We start from the raw sequence: 22224 nt of genomic DNA, 5'->3' as shown, positions 1-22224 counted from the left end.
TTAACTTTAGAAGATATACTTATTTTAGGATATTCAACATCAGTTATTATTTTTATTATTTCTTTCATATTTTCTAAATGTTTTTTATTTTCTTCTAATGCTTTTCCTTTATGAAATTTAAACTCGATAGCTGCTGGGCCAATATCACTTTTAAATGCTTCGGTTATCTCTATATCTTTTTTATTATCCAATGAATTAATATAATTTCTTACATCTTCCATGTATGGTCTTTTATTGTTTAATTTATTTTTTATGCTTTTAATTGTCTTCTGTTTCTTATCATTATCTTTATCAAAATAATCTTCACCTAAAATATCATTATTCTTATTTCTAATATGACTTTTAGATTTTAAATGTTCTTTATAATATCTTTTATCACTGAATGATTGATTACATGTATCACATTTATATGTTTCTTTTTCATTCTTTAATTCATCTAATTTAGTTTCTAATATATCATCTTTATATTCTAGTTTCAATTTATTCTCTAAATGTGTTTTAGTTTTATTGTGTCTTGCTTTTTGGGATTTATCTATATTGATATTACATGTTGGGCAGTAGTACTTATGTGGAGACCACGAATTGGTATTGTATTATACCTATAGAATACCTATAGACCTACGTATTATAATCCAAGTCTTTACAGCACTTCGATGACCGCATTGTACTTGTCACGTGATTTCAGTAACAACGGAAGCTTTTTCCCTTGCCTCGTTCATTCTTCGTGCAAGTCGCGGTAGGAGCTGCTTGGTAAATTTTGTTATCCCGGAATCATAACGTGTCGTAAGTTTTACCTTTAATTTATTATTATTCTGTGGTCTTCACATTCCGTTAATACGTATTTCCAGTAAGATTTACAGCTAATTTCAGTTGTTGAATATCATTAGTTATTGAATATTTTCGTCATTTTTGCCGGGTTAAGTAATATACTTTTGCCGGCTAATTCCGTCGTATTTGTATGCGTTCTGGATTAAATACGTTTCCAGCGGTGTGTACAAATCGTTCGTTCATACTAAACATTTTCAATTGAATGTCCATATTCTGGCCAGTGATATGTCACTCGGTCGTTTTTTAGTCATATTTATCAGCTAGCCTACCACTGATATCGGTTTCGGAGAACTTCCATTTCCGGTTAAGTTTTTTCGTAGGCCATTTCGGAGCATTTTAGCTCCAACTTATTACTGTATTTGGTATTTACAGAAACCGTGAAGTGAATTATTGCGAATATTGTCGTCTGGTCGTCTCCAGTCGTGGAGAACTGAATCGAACTCCGCAATAAAAGTGTATTGAAACTGAAATAAACATATTTGTACCAAGAAAGAACTTGTCACTCGCGTCATCGGGATATCAGCCGTTACAACTTATTTGCTTCCATTTTAATACTAAATTTTTTTTTTAAATTGATTTTAGAAGTTCAATGATTTAAATATGAATTATTTCAATCACACTTTACTAACACTTTTAATGTTTAAAAATCTAACTCATACAAATATGAATATTGAAATAATGTTGTAAATATATCTATCTATATATTCTATAAGAGCTTACACTTTTATATTGAATAATCTGTCAATTTAAATGTTATTCATTTATATCTTATTCATGTATATGTGAATATTTTAAGAGTAATAGGGGTAATAGGCTTTCAGGTTAAAGGTTGAAGGGGCGAGTGAGTAAAAAATGGAAATAACAATAATTTACAGTTGAATTAGGAGTGTGCGCGACTAATTCAACTGTAAATTATTGTTATTTTCATTTTTTTACGAGCTCGACCCTTCGACCTTTGATCTGAAAGCCTATTACCCCTATTACTGTCTTATTCATGTCATTTGGCTGATGATGCCCCCCTCCCCCTATGCCCCACAAAAATCAGTTGGATGACATAAAAGCACAGATGCAGTCAAGGATTGTCCGTGACCCTTCCATTAATATCCATGTGAGACTCGATACAGGCTGCTATTCTATTGATCAGATTAATAGGTTTCTTTTATGCCTAAACCAAACAACAAGATCTTTTTGCCATGAATCTTTGGGTAAATAGTAAGCCTTTAAGCCCCATTGATTCAGTCGATTGGGAACAGATTCGAGCATTTTCAAATATGCTATTTTCCTTAAAACCCTCTCAACCATTTCCTGTTGGTAATAATAATAGCGTATCTGTATCAGAACTTCAGACGATGACTAATCAAAAATGGTTTGAAGGGTCTGTGTTAAATACTTTTGCATCTATGATAAATGAACAGTACTGTAATATTCATGCATCTATGATGCCACTTACATTTGATGCTAAGAAATATGTTTCAAATTTATATAAAAGATTCGGTCCTTATCCACTCATAAGTTGTGATAAACTAATTTTTTTCCTGCATGTTGGCACCCAAAATGATTTCGTATTTCTAAATTCTAATGGAAATGTTGTTGCCCATCATTATGCACTAGCAGTTTTTTACCCAAAAAGTAACAAACTGTGTTATGCTGATACATTAGCATGGGGTTGTCCTAGAGAATTTAAAAATCATTTAAGATCTGTTTTGAAAGGTTTGAATTGCCCTGATCCTGTTTATATCCACCTCCATGATCCTCATTTTGTTACTGAAAATTCAGTGCATGTATGTGGTAATAATTGTACTAGTTATTACCCACTCCAAACATGTTCATCTGTCTGTGGCCCTGCTACATAATTTGGTGCTTGCATTGCAACCTATTATGAAAAGGATATTTCAAGTGTATTTTCATCTCCCAATGAATTATCTTATCTTAAGAATATTTCTAACTATTCTGATTTTGTTAGATTGATATGGATTAATTGGATTATGAAAGATCTAATTGACATTACTCAACTCTTCTCAAAGTCATCTCGACCTGCTGCTAATAGTACTACTTTCTCTAAGATATCACGATTATCTCGCAGACAGAGACATAAACGATCAAGTTATCGAGTCAAATAATACACTAGCTAGTTCTGAATTAAAGATAGTAATAGGGAATAAGTTGTTTCATACCAAAGGTCGAACGGTCGAAAAATAAATTCTCGCGCACTCGAATTTATTTTCCGACCGTTCAACCTTTGATATGAAACAATATTCCTCTTATAATATTCATAAATATGAATATGAATAACATATAAAATCAATTTTAATAAAAAATTGGATATTAAAATGGAAGCAAATAAGAATTACTACTGTCCAACATGTAAAATCGATATAGATAAATCTCAAAAAGCAAGACATAATAAAACTAAATCTCACTTAGATACACAAAGTAGTGAGATAAGGATTGAGCCATATTCATACTACCCGTTGATATCTAACATTATATAATACAACGCTGTAAAACTGAAAAACACCTGTTCCCTACTTACGAGCGGAATTATTAACGCTCGATTACTGCAAACGGTGACAGATGGTGCTTGTTAATTAAATAACTGGCAGTTTCGTATGCGCTAGTACATTTGTAACAAAATTTCATTTCTCAAGACAGATACCTCTATCCCCTTGTTTATTAGCGACCGTACAGAAGATACATTTCCCCTTACTCCAACTCCGGCGATAACCCGCGGCTCCTTAGTCCCGAAATTGTTCCCGGTGGTAAATAGTACCGCCGCCGTACTTGACTCGGTGAAAGCATCTACTAATGTCATCGTTTTTAGGCGACACGAGTTGTAGTTTGGTAGATGAACCGATTTCGCCGGTTTGTTTACTTCCGGTCCGGCCACATGGCCCGCTCGATAAGCGGGAGAGTTAAAGTTTCTACGAAGACGTCTTGTTACTGTCACCATAACATATCACCTTAGTATTTAGTCACAGAAATTAAGTTCTTAGATAATTATCATTATTACAAACCTAGAAGATGATTTCGGCACCTTCGTGTCTAAAAACTAACGAGTATTCGACGGTTAAACCGGCGATCTCGAACGCAGTCACCCATGACGGCAACCTTTCGGGACCTCACTTGACTTTACGACCGAACTATCTAATACGAATTTCATATCATCAGAAAGTACAAGTTCCAAGCTTTTTAATGGTATATTACTTCGATAAGAAGACAACGTAGTTCAGCAGCAAAGCGGCTCGGAAGAATCCTAGGAAGCACATCCGACGGGCGGCCATTGTTGAGCGACCAGTGAAGCGACGCAGAGTGAAGATGCAACACGTCGGAGTCGGCAATATCAGAATATAAGGCGCGCAGTTTTCTCTTTCAGTCAGTTACTCGGAGAACGTCTTTTTAAGATGTAAGTCGGTCCGGGGACAGCGCCGGCTGTCGGCGTTGCGGGTCTTGTGCCCGTTTGTCTCTGTTCCTTCTTTCCGAGTTAAAATTAAGGGCCTTAGGCCCACAGAATCCCCCTTACTGTAATTACGTTACTAGTCTTGAGCATTGCTCCTTGTTAAATATTAAGCTACGGCAAAATCATAGTACGATTTCCTTACTTATGGCCATAAGCCATTGGGCATTACGTTCACCGTCCATACTTATGTATTATTGACGGGCCCTGTGTTTCTCGTTTGTCCTTAGGAACGTCGTACTATAATCCGTTAATACTTATGTATTAAGTACGGATTCTTGATACTAGGTCTTGGGTTCATGTGCTGATTCCTCCCCGTTCATACTAAAGTATATAGAGACGGGTTTGACCATTATTTGCGCTCATAGCATTATTAAACTATTATTCTTCCTTCGTGTATGTGCGATGTAGGCCCTTAAGGCCAGCTTTTATGCGCGTATCTTTAAGTTTCAATACATTTTATATAGGTAACCCTTATGGTGTTATAATGTTCGCGGTCTTTATGTTCATGGTATAAGTTTGAAGCGTAACAGCAAGTGTCAATCGCATTATCTTTTCCCTTTGTAAGTATGTAAGCATTTGTGGAGTATGAACCTGTCTTGTATTTGAGCATGACGTATGTCAGTTTCCGGTAGATAAATAAAAGCTGCTGTCGCAGAACGTAATGGTATTAACGATTTAGTAATAGTATGTTGGGTAGTAAAACCGTTGACTTGGTCGGAGCGTCCATGGTCTGTATAGAGGCTTACTCTCGGAAATGGTAGAGTCCAGCGGAACGTAGGGCAATCCCGTTCGGGTGACGGGCGGTTTCTGTTTATTCCGCTATCCAATTTAGGCTCAAGCGAGGAAATTCCACGTCGGGGGTGGGTGACGTGGTGTGTGATACGGTCGATTCGGGTTCATGTATAGCTACGAAGTCGTATGTTATTGGGTGAACAGAAGGGTGCGCATCGCTATCTGTAGGTTCTAACATAGGGTTGGGCCCGATCCTTAGTTCCCGGAGGATAGTTTTCGAATCGACCCAGTCGTTACGTTCCTGGATCTATCAGCAATCTACACCCGGGGTTGCGGGAATTGCTTACTCGTGTGTTAGGTCGAGTTAAGCCTGAGAGTCATTTATTATTCTACACACAAACATAACTTCCTGTGGTGGTCATAGACCCCTTCATAAACATCTTTCCCGTTGTTTACGCGACGCAGGCGGACCCTTTGTAGAGGCACCATTTTACATACATCTATTATATAAGTACACATTTACATATATACACTCTGAGGACATATAAGAGGATCACGCTACCGCTATAATCGACCCTGGTGCGAGTGAGTGCACACACTCGTCCGGTAAGTATGTTCAGGCCCTATGTGGATGAAGAGACATGCTAGAATTTTGATGTATTCGAACTACGAAACGCTACACATTCACAAGACGCATTAACACTGAACCAGAGACCGCTCCCTCAAACAGACATACATATACAGTTCTAATATCCATCCCATTTTGGATATAATTCGGAGTTTACAGTTCGCAAGTTAAATGTAAGTACAGTTTTTGTTGTTATGGAGGCTATTAAATTTGAAACCTTTAAATATATTTATATTTAGTATATCTTTTAGATAGCTAGATGGAAGTCGATCCAATAGAAAAAGGCGTAGAAGCGCAAGAATCACAAGAAGAGATAGACGAAGAAACTCATACAAGAAGTTCAAAAACATTTGAAATACTACCATGAAATGGCATCAATTTTGGAAAAAATAATACAAAACAAGCAATCTAAGGTGGAATCATTGCCAAAATTGCCAGAAACGGATATAAAGATATTGTTGGGGTTAATAGAATCAAAAATAAAAAATAAAATGAGTGGAAATGAGTTACATAAGTTTTTAAAATCAAAATTAACAAATGAAACAGATGTAAGCTTTAAAGAAATAGAAGGTTTAGTATCATTTGCTGAAATAACTGTTATATTTAAAAAAACCTATAGATCTTTATTATTTAAAAAAGTAAAACATCTATGGGACCATATCATTTTCGGGGATTATTTAAATAGGGGGTTTTTAATGTTTAATCACCAAACTGCGGGGATTTCTTGGGCTTCTTGGGTAAAAAGAAACATAAGTATTAGTGCCGGGCATGAAAGAAAATTAAGAAGCGTAGGTAGATTATTTACATATAAAAGATTCCAATTTTTCCAGTTTGTCATTTTCTGATATAGTAAAATATTTAAACGATATTGAAAAAATGTTTGACAATGATCCAGAAATTGAAAAGTTCTGTTTGGAATTATAAATCAATTGATGTATTAGTTGAAACTATAAATTGTGTCAATACAACGACCGAACATACTCGTATATGTATTGTGTAAATCTGCTTGGTGAATATTCTATTTTCGGTTGTTTCAATTTTACAGAATAAATATACAATTATGATTTGCGACGAACAGACGGAAATTATCAAATAGATTTCAAATAAAATAAAAAAATTCATATATTGTAAATGGAAAGTAAACAGCCACAAATTATTAATATTACAAATAACGCTGGTGTTATAAATATTTATCATAAGATATGTTCTAAGTGTGAATTAAATAAACAATCTTCAGAATATTGCAAACAGAAGTTTTACAAAGATGGTTTACGAAAATAACCCAGAATACACGAGAGAATGGATAAAAGATAAACGTGAACATATCAATAATTACCAAAAGGTAAAATATAATTCAGATCCATTATTCAAATTAAAGCATACTAACAGAACTAGTTTGAACAGAGTTTTCAAAAATTCAAAAATCTGATAGATTGGTTATTTAGGGTGTTCTATAGAATTTTTTAAAGCATGGATAGAATATCAGTTCGATAATAACATTAAATTTGAGAATCATGGAGAATATTGGGAGTTAGATCATGTTATCCCATTATCAACAATAGAAGATGAATCTGAAATAAAAACAATATGTAATTGGATGAATATTCAACCTTTATCGAAAATAGAAAATAGAATTAAACGTGATAAAATTGATAATGAATTATATAATAATCAAATAATTAAAGCTGAAAGATTTATACAATTATGGAATATGATTCAATACCGAGAATCCGAAATGACTTATCTGGACAGTTATTTTAACTGCTCCTATAGATAGACAAACGTAGTGAGGTATTGAATCCTAATTCAAATAAAAAATATTTAAAAAACAATATCTTCAACTAGCCATTATTTTTATTTTAATTTTATTAGAATTCTGTTAAATTATCTATTATTGATTCGAATGATAATCCATCTGATTCTTCTATTGCTGGAAGTAATAATAAATTATATATAACAATTGGATTAGTAACAGTTATTATATTTTCTGGCGTAATATATAAATATAAATTCAAATCTAATAATAATGATTCCGATGATAAACCTATTACACCAGAAAATAAATCAAATGATAAAATCATTGAAAATAAACCAAGATTATCATTAATGGATTAGAATAAGATGAAAAATGAACAATATTTAAGAGATTTATATTATAACCCAGAGAGTGAAGTATCATATTCTAGTGTTTCAGAATTATGGGATAAAATTAAAACTGATAAAGAAAATATAAAATATAGTGAATTAAAATTATGGTTACAAAATCAACCAACATATCAAATCCACAAGAAAATGGATAAAAATTATTTTACAAGAAAAGTTATGGTTTCATATATTGATCAACAATGGCAAGCAGATTCGACATGTAAGAATTAAAATTGGACAACACGTTAGAATATCTAAATATCGAAAAACATTTTATAAAGGTTATACTCCAAATTTTACTGAAGAAATATTTAAAATTAAAAAGACAATATCAACTAAACCATTTGTATATAAATTAGTAGATCTAAAAGATGAAGAAATATTAGGTTATTTCTATGAACAAGAATTATCACTTGTACCGAATCCAGATGAAATAGAATACAAAATAGAAAAAGTATTGAAAACAAAAACTCTTAAAGGAAAAAAGAATTCTTTGGTGAAATATAAAGGGTATGATGATAAATTTAATGAATGGATTTTATCTAGTAAAATTAAAAGAATGAATGAATAATTATTTATTTATATTTGAACCACATAATATGTTAGTTCCTGGAGTAACCAACTGTGGTAAAACACATTTCATATTAGATTTATTAGAAACTATTCATAAGAATCATTTTGATAATATAATATTATTCTGCCCTACTTATGAAATGAATAAAACATATGGAGATATAGTTAAGATAAAAAAGTTTATTATATTAAATCCTAAAACAGTAAAAGGAAATTTAGATATTTGTATTAAAATAGCAATTGATATTTATAAAGGATCAAATACATTATTCATTATAGATGATTATGCAAATTTACATAATTCGAAAGTTAGAGAAAGTGAGCTATGTTATCTAGCTTTCTCTGGGAGACATTTTGGGATAACAACATGGGTTTTAAATCAAAAATATAATTCAATTGTTAAAGACTTTAGGGAGAATATAAGATTTTTAGTTTCTACAATAAAGATAGAAAATCTATGCAACAATCATTGGAAGAAAATCAAATTATACCTACTGAATTGCATGATGAATATATGAATAAATAAAAAAGTAATAAAGGCTCAAAATTATTACTGAGACTACAATTTCCCTATCAATATGAATTTATAAAATAAGGCATTTTTAGCATTTATGTATTAGATACGTATTAGATACCTTAATACCTAAAACTCCCAATATGTATTAGATACGTATTAGATACAAAAATACTTAAAATTTAAAATATTATAGAATTTTCAATTGTGTATGAGTGGACGAGTGGACGAATTGGAAGAATGAACGAGCGTACGAGGGTAACATATATAATCTAAATATGTTTTTTATTTTAAAAACAGTATGAGTTTAATTTTAAGTTATTTTATCAATTTTACACTATATTATTTTATATATATATATACATATATATATATATATATATATATATATATATATATATATATATATATATATATATATATATATATATATATATATATATATATATATATATATATATATATATATAATGTTAAATTTAATATAGAATACAAATATTATATTTATACTCGTACCATTCTTCCAATTCGTCCACTCGTCCATCAATATGTACATAGAAATTAATATTTTTCATTTTCATATTTTTCTTTAAGCTTATTATATTCTAACAATATATTCCCTTTCATTGGCATTGTTATAATTCCTAAATGATTCCCGAGTTTATATTCATAGAATGTTGCTCTTGAAAATATTTTTGGAATATAATTTTCGATTTCAGTTTTAGATGGATGTTTATTTAAAAATTCTCTAAAATCCTCATATTTAAGTTCAAATAAGTTCATTGCATAAGTTACATTTGGTTTAAAGTTATCTAACTTTTTCAATATGGTAACTATATCATTACTCGAGAAATAATCTATAAATGTTTTTCTATACCACCGATAATCTAATATATTCATTTTATTAAATTTCGGGTTTAAAATTAATGGATTTTCTATTACATTATCTGTACCTATATGTTTAATTGAGTATCTATGATTCAATTGTTAATCATATATTACATATTCTTAACATTTTTCACACCAAGATTTAAATACCTGTATTGCATGGGCTGAATCATTTCCACCTTTTGTTTTTAATTTATAATGTTTCGCCCAATTAGTCTTTGTTATACATTCATTACAGAAGGCACAATAATTTAGTTCTTCTTTGCATTTATCTTTATATATATATATATTAGCATATGTTTATACTAATTGTAAAATATGTTCATCTTTTTTGATGTGCAATAAATAATCATTATGATTATCAAAATCTTCACAATATGTGCATCTAATGATATCTTTTGGTTTAACATTTGATTTTTCTATTTTATAGTTAGAGGTAGATTCTGTTACATCTTCTTTTTTAGTTTCAATATTATCTTCTTTTTTAGATTCAATATTATCTTCTTTTTTAGTTTCAATATTATCGTCGTTTTTAGGTTCATCATTATCTTCTATTTTAGAAGGTATAACATTATCTTCTTTTTTAGTTTTAATATTATCTTCTTTTTTAGGTTCAATATTATCTTCTATTTTTGTTTCAATATTATCTTCTATTTTAGATTCAATATTCTTTTCTATTTTACTTATTCTATATTTGAATTGATTAAAGTATTCTCCAAAATACTTAACATATTCATCATAAGGTATTATATAATATATATCTGATATCATTTCACTCGGACTTTGTATTTCATATATTCCTCCTTCCATTTATTATAGAATTTTTTATTAAAACTAAAATTTTAATTCAAAACACAGATATAAATGTGCATTTTGAAATTTAAACTTCCTTTTTTCTTTGTCATGAATAATTGTATTCCATCTTTAGTGTTCTGTAATTTTTTCCCAGATCCATGTAATAAGTTATCTTCAGTTGTTCTAAAATCTAACCATAATGCGTATTTATTACCGGTATAATAATCAATTTGATTAATATTACAATTTTCAGATGATCTTATTTTTTCATTCATAAAATGTTTTCTAATTTCTGGCCATTGATCTATCATTCTCATTCCTTGACAAAATATTTTATTTGCTATACCTTCAATAGTTATTTCTACTTTTGTTATTTCAGGCTTATAATACTTATCAACCTGTATTGTGCCATTAGAATATGTTGCAATGGTAAAAAATATTAATATAACTTAAATAGATCTTCTTGGGAAGTAATTATTCTCATTTATTATTTCATCATTTGCATTAATAGTTACAGTTTTAAATTTATCAATATAATCATATAATAATGAAAATGCTTGATTGTATTGAGTTTGAATTATGCTTGAAATATTTTCATCAGTTACTGTATCATATTCTAAACATATATTTGATGATTTATAACCCATATCTTTAACAACGCTAGATAGCACAATTTCATTAACAGGAGCAAATGTTATTTCGAATATAATATCTTCTTGAATTGCATATTTATATAAAGGCGCATTATTATTTATCAATTCAAAATCTAATGGAATTTTATATTTGCTTCCATAAGTATTTTTTATCAAATTATCTGTAGCATTAGTTATTATTGCATTATTAGCTTCTGATCTTAATTTATTATGGTTTTCTGATTGGCACTTTGAAATATCATATTATTTCTATTTTCTTTTGTTAACCATAAATCCTTATAATGTATAAATAAATTATAATCATCTAATGGAAAAACTGTTTCTGGTCCAATCTTTATAGTTAATTTTTTAATCAAATATCTTCCAACAATATCAACAACATAATTATTATCATGGCCAGTTACTTTTATATCAGCTGATAAACAAATACTATTCGCAACATAAAAAGTATTTTGTGTTAATCGAAGGATTCTAACATATAAAGTTTAATAAGGATTAATATAAGAAGGATTATGAGTAATTATATGATGAGATCTCTCTGCTTTAATAGCATTAGATATTCTTGAATTCTTAGAAGGATTTATGTAACTCCCACTCATTTATTTAAGAAAAAAATTAATTATTTATTTTTGATCATGTTCACTAACCCAAAAATAATAGCACTTACAACAGTAATTAAAAATAAGATAATATGTTCTGCAGCAAAGTTAAGAATATTTCAAATTTCAGATTTCAATATAAAACCAACAATTGATGCAATAATTCCGGGTAAAGCTGCAGCAGATTTTTTAGATTTGGTGTAGATTTCAGTGAATTTGATAGGGCTAAACCAATTGTTGTAAATATCTTAGTTACAGCTGTTAGAATTGAAAGAATTGTTATACTTTCTAACTTAAATAATAATCTTATTCTGTCTTTCAATGTTATTTTAGAATCTGGTTGTATTATTAAATCTTTAAAAATAACTTAGAATTAAAAAATAATTGTTTGATATGATTAAGATCATATGATTTCAATAATATATCTCTTTCTTTTTCCTGTAATTCTTTGTTATATTTTAAATCATCAATTTCTTTTTCTAAAGCTAAGCAATCACTTGAAGATCTTTATTTAATTCTAATTGTTTTCATTTGCGTCAGTTAATTATTTTTCTAACGTGGTTATTTTAGAAAATCTCATCTTAATATTAGCAATTCCACCAGCTGATTCTTGCATACCTTTAATTTCTCTACGTGCTTGTTCAGGAAATATTTTTAATTGTTCTTCATTTAAATCAAGTAATCACTTTTTTAATAAAGGTTGCATTCGATTTGTTCCAGTTTCAGTACCGGGTGTGTCTAAAATACTAATCATATCTTCTTCAAATGAATTCATTGTATCCAGTAAGTTATCTAAATGTTTTCCTAATTGTAATTGACTTGAATCATTATCAATTGGTTGAATATCTCTTCTCGATGTTTCTGGTGTTGAAGTTCTTAATTTATTTAATCGATCTCCATACTCTTCCCTTTTTGGATCAACATAAGTAGGATTTAAATTTGGATTTTTAAATGGTGAATATTTGTTAATATCAATACCAACATTTGGTTCTTCTTCATTTATTCTATCGAGTGCATTCCATATAATTCTGAAAAATTTTGTACCACCTTTAGAATGTTCAATTGAAGATCCTGCTCGCATTTCAGGATGGTACAGATCTTCTTGTCCCATTTTAGATAATTGAATTGATACAGTTTTGTTATTTAATTCAACAATACCATGAATCATTTCTAAATTCTAAATTATTCATGAAATGTATGTCATCTTTTCTAATTTGTTCTGAAATATCTTACGGTTCAATGTTATCTGTTACATTTTTTGGTAATAATTCTTCAATAACTGTATTTGTTACACTATATTTTATAATTACTAATTGGTTTTTCAATTCAGGGTTTTTTGTTCTTTCTAATCTATCTTTTCTTTCTGGCTTAGTTTTAATTATTTTCTCATCGAGGGATTCTAAATAATCTATTAATTTTTCATTAAAATTAAAATCCTTAAAATTCATCATAATCATATAATATAGGCCCACTAGAATCATCTTCACCTAAATTAGTATTATATGCTGATCCATCATCATTATCAATATTAGTTTAATTAAATTCAGGTTGTGGTTCATCACTTATACCAGGTTCATCTAAAGGATCCATGCCATTCAATGGAATTTCTTCATCCATTTATATAATAAAAAATTAAAATTTTAAATATAATATTCCTCCTATTACAATTCCTATACAAGTTATAGCCGATTTAGTATTTTCATGTGATTTATTATCACTATTAGTTTTAATTTTTTCATGTTGAATAATATCAGTTTTTATATTTTCTGATGTATTGTAATCTTTTATTTTAGAATCATTATCCAATTTAATATTCTGAGTTTTAGTTTCTGTTGATTGAATATGTTTTTTCAAATTAAATTATTATAACCAATTATATTTCCCATTTTTAATATTAAATCATCAGAAATAATTAATAAATTAGGGCCTATACAATAATTTAATCTTACATGAGATTTATCTAAATAATTTTGGTACCTGACTATATTTACTGGAATCGATCTATTTTTATCATTATGAATTGAATCTTCAATTAAAAATTTAAATTGTTTCTGCGCGTCAAATGAAGTATTATCATTTCCAACTATTGGTGATCTTGTTTCAACCTGTGCACCTAGAATACAAATTAAATAAGTTCTAATAGATTGATTTATTCTTCGTATACCTGATTTAGTAAAACCTTCACTATTTTCTAAAATAAAATTAATCCATCCATTATTGTTTTGTTGTTGTATATTATTATAATATTTTGGTAATTCATTCCAATTTAGTGTTCTTATTGTATTTGTTATCTGTATTTGTTATTATTTTACCAAATTCTTTAGTATATAATATTCCTAATCCACCCATTGTACCAATTTTTGCTCTAAAATCATTATTTGAGTTAATATTGAATTCATTACGTATTTTATAAAACTTAGAAAAATTAAAGGACACCTGAACACTTTGAATTTTTTCTAGACATCAAATCTTTGTATATATCATAATCGAAATACGTTGACTTCAAAATTTATTAAACAAAGTCGATTTTGAGGGATTTGAACGCCGATTTTCAGCACCGAGTAATAGTCTCTAGATCGTTCGGCTATTTCCGGGAATCTTCGGGATGACGTCACCGCCAGATCACGGAAGTAAACGGCAGTTTTCTATAGCGTTATAATAGCGTTGTTCGTGCAGTGATAATGTTTCTAAAAATCGTTTAAAAGTCGTAAATAAAGCAATGCCAAGCCGATGTGTGTACTACAATTGTAGAACACATGACCAAGGATTATTTAAATGGCCTACTGATGCGCCTAGAGCGAGACAGTGGACTAAATTCGTCGGTGTAAAGAGGGACAATGGGAAACCGGTTTCGAGGAGTGTATTGTGTCGGAAACACTTCACAATAGCCGATTTCTCCAACTGGATAGAGTATAATTCGGGGTTTTGTAAAAGGTGATGAATGAACTATTGTTCATGCGTTTTCCTTCTCTGTATGGGTATTTATTGACATGTATTTCGACGATTCACTGAAATAGGCCTAAAGTAAATTAAATTTATTGGATTGAATTGAAAATATGAATAAAGTATGCATTTTTCATTTTCAGTTTACGATTAAAACCTGATGCAGTACCATCAGTCCATGTCACTGATGAAAATGAGAATGATGCTGGCCAGATAGGCTTACAAAACCAAGGCTTTTTAAGCCCACCCAGGCCCAAGGGCAGGTCAGCATTCGAGAAAAGGCAACGGATTGATTTATGCAGCACAGTCGTCACAGATTTATCGGCTGAAGAAGTGTTAGAACCAGAAAATGGAGGTGATGATGATATTCATAATGAAGAAGGTGAAGATCAGTGGCAGACAATAGCGGTACAAACAGATTTCAACTCTGTAAATAAAGTTTTAATACCTAGCCCTAAGAAAAGTCCTTGACTTTTTATTAGGCCTTACTTCTAGTTGTTTGATTACAACTAGTGATAATTTTATAGTATGTGTTCCCGTATTTATCACAGGCATCCAGACATTGAAGTGGAGACCTGTATGTTGCCGCCGACATTTCCCTGAAAAAGATTTAACCATTTCAAATCAGTTACACGAAAGGTCACAAGGTCAAGGAGCACTGAGATGACGCCCCGCAAAAAAAGAGCATTCAATTGTGTAGCCCATAGTGAAAGCTCGAGTAGTGAAGAGGAGGTAAGGGAACAAACGGATGAAGAATATTTTCCCAGTTGCAGCGAGTCGTCCGATACGGATACTGATGGTGATGTAACAGATGTATATATATATATATATATATATATATATATATATATATATATATATATATATATATATATATATATATATATATATATATATATGTTAAATTTAATATAGAATACAAATATTATATTTATACTCGTACCATTCTTCCAATTCGTCCACTCGTCGATCAATATGTACATAGAAATTAATATTTTTCATTTTCATATTTCATTTATATGTCCATACCGCAGTAAGGAAATGTTGGGAGATTTAACAGTCTGGTCTGTTCGATTCGATTGGTTCAAGATCATTGTTGCTAGGCGGAGATGGAAGTTGTGACACACCAGGACATTCGGCGAAGTACTGCGCTTACACGTTAATGGATATAGAAAATAATAAAATTCTTGTATCAGAACTTGTATAGGTGGGTCTAAAATGAAATTCTGTATTTGAAAAAAACATTTTTAGTAGCCCCTATGTCAATAATATATATTTGGTAAATTTACGGTATTGGACTTTTACGACTTTATATGTAATTTTAAGCGTGTTATATTTTTTAGTGTAATGAAGTTTCATCATCGAATGCTATGGAGTTGGAAGGCCTGAAGCGTTGTTATAAAAGGGTTAAGGACTGCAGTATTACTGCACTTATTACAGATATGCATCGGAAATGGACTAGTGAAGTTTGGAAAATACCACATTTCTATGATTGTTGGTACTGTATAAAAGGTAAAAACTAAAAAAACTTTCAAGAATTCTGCACTCCATAAAACTTGGCCACACAGGAATATTTCTTTGCCCGCTCTCGATGCTTTCAGAAATTGTCCAAAAAATTTGCCTGTCACGGTGACTATGATTTTTCCATCAGACTTAAATGTTCGCCTACATCAAACATGTTTGATATTTTCGGCTGATTATTCATGCTGGTCATGTCATCGCGATCAAAAAATGTGCCCCTAGCTTGATTCTTCCTTTAGCGTGAGGTTTAATTTCTGAAAGGATTTGTGAACAAAGAATTCCTTGTTTTCATAAATGATATATTAAATTTGTTTTTCAGCCTTCGAAAAGAAACTGGAGAAACTGGCAAGACGAAAGGAAACATCACGCATCAAAACATGGATCTCAGCCATCTCGTCAGCGTCGAGCATATTCAGAATGTGCATACTAACTGCAAACATGGTCCCTACACAAAACAAAAAAAATGGCTTCTTCCTGGTCAGTTGTTTACATTTTTGTTCAAGATACTGGACCCAGTTCCACAGTTCTGAGTAACATTTGACTCTTGATTGAAAATTAAATGATTTTAACTCAAGAGTTAACTTTGTCACTTACAACTGTCGGGTCCGGTATGTCGTTTATTATTTTGCCACCCTGTTTTTTGACGCCTTATAAAACGTTACCATTATGAAACCTAAACAATGTTAACCATTCAGCGTCATTTTACAAACGACAGCCGTAAATCTATGTGCAAAACGTCACAGGTCTATGTGTACACAAACAAGCTATCTGGCAAAATATTATTGACATAGATGTAGAATGGCTTCCTGTGATTATATAATGACCTATATTTGAACGTCGAAATGTTATATTGCATTGAATATCATTAGAAGACGTATTGTAATAGTAAAGGATGTATGATTATATCAGAAGCGGCAGGCATAAATAAAAAGGATAAGTAAAACGGATTATTCGGTTAAATGGCGGATGTATACACGATTTGGAAGTCTGATATAAAAGTCAGACCCTGACGTGGGCATGCCGGTGGAATGACGAAGCTATCTACGATGTGTATAGGGCCGGCGTGAATTTCATCAGCAGCTACAAGCGGTCAATATGAAAATGTGTAAACATATAATTTCAATATTCAAACGTTTTAGAAAATATGTTTGATATTAGGAGTATGCAGGTTTCGTGAGATTAGCAATTTACAATAGCATAGCTATCATATACGGCTCCGCGTCCTCTGATGGCATGTGTATTAGCTGACAATTCAATTCAATTCTTTATTGATCCTTATTACATTGAAATTTCGGGATAAAATTCCCAAATTCAATAAATACAAATTTTAAAATAAATTAATACAACATACATGACACACGGGTAATTCATACAGAACAACATAAGCATGTTATTTTAAATGACAATGTCTACTTCAACCCACCCAGACTCAAGACTCTAGGATATCGAGTGACAGCCAAACCCGTGGCCCGGGCCGGCTGGCTAGGCCACACGATATGCTCGAAGTCATGATGAAGCAGACATCAGAAGAGCTCGTTCTTCAACCATGGAGGCAATGAAGTTGCAGACCAGCTTAGAGGCATAAGTAAATGAAGTCGGTCGCAAGTTCGCGATCAATTATTGAGAATTTTCAATAAAAAAATTTAAACCACTACTAGAGTCGAAGACCCGCTGTATCATCTACCCAATCGCCAAATCTCATCATTCCCCAAATTTCTTAAAACTTCGATTTCAAATTTGCAATTCCACATTAGCTTAGCCAAGAAATTATACATTTTTTTCGCAGGCGTCAAATAATTTTCTAAAATTAATTTTCTTGTTATATCTCTTGCCAATAGAGTATACAACCATGGATTTAGAATTGTATTTTTGGCAGGAACTCCAGCAGCTGCAGAATTTGAGGAACTTGCACTCAAAACTAGAGTCTTAAATCAGATAAAGAGCATGTCATCTTATGGGCAAACGAGTAACATTGAGTGCTTCCATAAGATAATCAACCATTTCGCCCCCAAAATGATCCACTTTTCGTACACGGGAATGTTAAGTAGGTAAGAAACTATAACCATAATTTTTTGAAATAAAGGTACTGATGAAATAAGAAATTGATCTCAATAAAATCAAACTAAAATTTCAACCACCATGAAATCCTGAAGGTAGTTTATGAAATTTTCTTTTTAACTAAATTTTAGGTTATACGTTGCAATTATGCACTACAATGAAAACAGTGAACGGGCACAAGCGGTTACTAAAGAAGGCCAGAAGCGTTACAAATTATTTTATCCGAAGTACAAAGAAAGGCATGTTGTAAGAAAAGTACTGACAAATGCCACTGACGGTATGTATTTTTTACCTTGGTCATAAAATTTGTCTAAGGCTAAAAATGATACCTTGTTTCTCTGCAGCGGCCGGTCATTTTTGTAAAATATGAAAAAATTTGTAATCAGTTCATTTCTCTAGCTGCCGGGTCTGTTATTGTTAGCATGATCATGATTTTGAAAAAAAAGAAAGTTAGGTACAGGTTAGATCGCTCAACAGATGGAGAAACGAGGTATCATTTTTTAGCCTAACAAATGATTTTTAATTCTGTAGTTAAGTCAAGTAAATATATAGCTCGGGTTCCAATCCCAACAATATATATAAGCTATTTCATTGGGTTTCTATAGGTATATAGACCCATAGGTATAGAAAAGATATTAATCGGATGAGTCTATAAACATAGATTGTTTAAGCAATCTTTAATTTTTTTCGTCTTTCAGATTATGTTGACTTGTGTCTTGGATCAGTATTTGCAAATTTAAAGGAAAATAAATCCGAGAAACATGTGTTCCCACCAGTCCTTTCACATGGCAAGACCAAGACCAATAAGCACGATGCGATTGCAGCACACCAATCAAGGTTCAGAAAAATAACAGATAAAGTAGAATTTGCGCAGTATCATCCAGCAGTTAGTTCTACTTCACGTACCATGAACCCACCAAAGAAACAAAAGCAAACTACAGACACCTTTAACTTGGAGCAGGTGATTCAAGATGTCCTTTGCTCAACACAGTAATGGAACAGAATAGTAATATGGACAGTAATACCAGGGAGGTGGGAGTGGTTCTACATGTGTACTTATTTATACGTTTTCACTTGTTTATGTTTATGTCAGTGTATGTGTCTCAATAATTCACCTTATCAAAGGAATGAAACTTACTGAACCTTTAATAAGCAAGCAATTAAAATTTTGATTCCTAAAGAATTTGTTATAATTTGCTACGTATTTACTGAACATAAGTTTTTACATATTTTTAATTGATGAAACGTTTCAAGGAATTACATGTAACAGAAATTATTTGTTTATGTGTAACCCGAGCAACCTAAATCGACAGGCAAACAATAATTGAAAAAGATTAGTAATTTCAGAAAAGATTTATATTTCATGTAATTTAATAAAAATTGGTTATATTCTGTACGATATGCGTGAATCTTTATCATCAATTAATCGTCTAGTGGTGGCAGTCTGAAACCTTTATATACGGCGAATTCTTCATCACCATCTTCGGGAAAGTGAGCCCGGATGCATGACACGACACAAGATGGTAAAATAACTCTGATTTTCGGCCCGCAAAAACCCCAGCACCAACGAACAAACTGGCGATAAGCAATATGTCTAAATTTATCATTTTCTGTTCCTTCGAATGTTTTGCTGCCATACTGACTCCGATACGCATACCAGGCTGTTTGAAGGACCGCAACATGAAGGCAGACCGCATTAAATGACCCTGTGTCGGTGATACACGTATAACGCTGAGCATCTAGTCCCTCGAATTTTTGTATTTTTCCAGCGACTACACCTATCTCCTTGCAGCATACACACTCAGGTTCAGCGTCAAGTATTTGACAATACGTACAGGTGCACCTGTAAAAATAGACAAATCTATCTTAAATTTCAAGAAAGATCCCGATTTTAAAGCATTGCAGCTAGTTGTTGCCTACAACAAATCGATTTTTAACGAGGTGATTAATAAATTTGGTAGCCGGTAAAAGTGCAGATCCGCACCTCTCGTGATTGACGCAATCTACTGAATGACAGAATCTAGGCTAAAATCTTTCTAGTGAAGATTTAAAATTAACCAATGGCAATGTATTGAATTGCTGATGACGTTTTAAATCTGAAACAGTGATATTTAATGTAATTGATTGAACCGTTTACGCGGAGAGGTGCGGATCTGCACTTTTACCCGGTAGCCTAAGCTATATAGATTTTTAGAATGAATCCCGCCCCGTTTTTTTTTGTTAAACACAATGGAAATCCCTTACCATTCATCGAACCGTTGAACATCTAATCTAAACATTCTATCGTGTCTATTGTCAGGCTTGTCGCCGGCATCGTCATCATCGGATACATCGGGTTCATACAAATATGGCGGTTCAGCACCATTCAACACTTGAATATCGCCTGCCTCAGATTCAGACGATAGCACACTTTCATCTGAGTGTTCTCTTTCACTAACATTTTCATAACATTCGCTTGCGGAAGGGGAATCGTCTGACCCACTGTTTTCTGTATTGTCCGCCATGATCGTTTACAAGCACTTCCGGCGGTGACGTCACACTGTTTAAACAGGTGCTCCGTAGTAACCGAATGTAAACGAAAACATCGGAATGATCACAAAAGTTAATTTTCTTTGGTAATTTCGCCACGTATTTTATTTTTACCAGGGAATATGAAAAATATGGATGTTTTTCTACATATAAATGAAAAAATATCATATTTTTGTGAAAAGTGTTCAGGTGTCCTTTAATATTATAATTTAGTTCATTAAAATATTTTGGACCTGGTAAAGGGCATTCTAATTCATCTAATATTAATTTTATTTGAAAATATGTATGAAATCTAAAAAGTGATAATATTGATGGTAAACTTGGTTTATTTAAATGATCATTCCAACTTTATACCACACCCTGTTGTTGCACAATAAACTGCAAAATTTAATTGGTTCTGCCAATACTTCATATTAGATTTTAATAACCATTGTTTCGCCTCATTTAAATTTTTTAAATTAATAACGTAAATATTGAATGTATTTTCCATCTTTGCATTAAAATTATTAGTTCAGTAACTGGATATCTCAATTAATTAATGAATTTAAAACTATCTTTATTAAAATCTATTGCTGGAAAATTATATTTAATTGATTTATTATATTGAAAAGCTTTTGGAAAACTATTTACCATTTATATGATAAAAAAATTAATAATTTATTAATTCTTTTAATAATTTATCTTGCTTTTCAACTGTTATATCAGCATTTAAACTTATAATATAATCTAGCGTACTTTTCAATTCATTAATTTCTTTTATATTAGATTTTATTTTTTAAATAACTTTTTATATTTAATTTTGAACTTATGCCGGTTAATGCACTTGAACTTAAACCTAAAGCTGAGATAGCTAAATTGAGATCTAAAGCTGAGATAGCTAAAGGTGTTAATGGTGAGAATAATGCTAGAAAACAGAACTAATTGTAACAGAACCACTGATAATAAAATAATATATCATTTTGCTTTTTAAATATTTTTTCTTTTTTATCTTTAAGACATTTTCAAATTATAATATTTGTTTTTCTAAATATGTTTTTAATTTAGTTTTATTTATATCATGAGGAATAATATAAACACCATCAACTTTATCATCCATTTATTTAGCAAAAAAATTACTAATTAGTAAATTTATATGCTACAAATATAACAATAACAGTTCCACCTAAAATCCAAATTATTTCATATTTCTTCCGTTCAGTACTTGGGGTATAATAATCTGAAAATTTAGGTTTATATAGATGTAATTTTGTTACTGCGTTATATAAACTCATTGTATCAACAACTGATTGAAAATCTCTATGTGTTATTTTCTGATTATATAATTCTTTATTAATATAATCCATATCATTTTGTCTTTTTTC

General features: G+C 30.9%; 2 protein-coding genes across 3 annotated transcripts; one reads left to right on the top strand and one right to left on the bottom strand.

Moving 5' to 3' along the window:
* The first annotated feature begins 14477 nt into the window (after nt 1-14477).
* LOC141902298 (uncharacterized) lies at nt 14478-19693 on the top strand. 2 transcript variants are annotated; one of them, XM_074789959.1, is made up of 9 exons: nt 14478-14746; nt 14899-15184; nt 15307-15487; nt 15790-15962; nt 16099-16267; nt 16596-16753; nt 18153-18324; nt 18466-18611; nt 19033-19693. In XM_074789959.1, exons 6-9 carry the CDS (start codon nt 16654-16656, stop codon nt 19326-19328), a joined length of 714 nt encoding a protein of 237 aa, XP_074646060.1. In that variant the 5' UTR covers nt 14478-14746; nt 14899-15184; nt 15307-15487; nt 15790-15962; nt 16099-16267; nt 16596-16653; the 3' UTR covers nt 19329-19693. The 2 variants fall into 2 exon arrangements, with proteins under 2 accessions (XP_074646060.1, XP_074646059.1); XM_074789958.1 differs by having other exon boundaries at nt 15307-15554.
* A 63-nt stretch (nt 19694-19756) lies between these two features.
* On the bottom strand, nt 19757-20838 carry LOC141902119 (uncharacterized). The gene is made up of 2 exons (XM_074789759.1): nt 20579-20838; nt 19757-20177 (listed from the first exon to the last, which is right to left on the bottom strand). The coding sequence occupies exons 1-2, from the start codon at nt 20836-20838 to the stop codon at nt 19757-19759; spliced, it is 681 nt and encodes a 226-aa protein (XP_074645860.1).
* Nucleotides 20839-22224: the final 1386 nt, after the last annotated feature.

The sequence above is a fragment of the Tubulanus polymorphus genome, chromosome 3, assembly GCF_964204645.1.
Source record: "Tubulanus polymorphus chromosome 3, tnTubPoly1.2, whole genome shotgun sequence".
Lineage (NCBI taxonomy): Eukaryota > Metazoa > Nemertea > Palaeonemertea > Tubulaniformes > Tubulanidae > Tubulanus > Tubulanus polymorphus.
The sequence above is the reverse complement of the archived record's forward strand: the minus strand, read 5'-3'. Positions and strand labels throughout refer to the sequence as shown.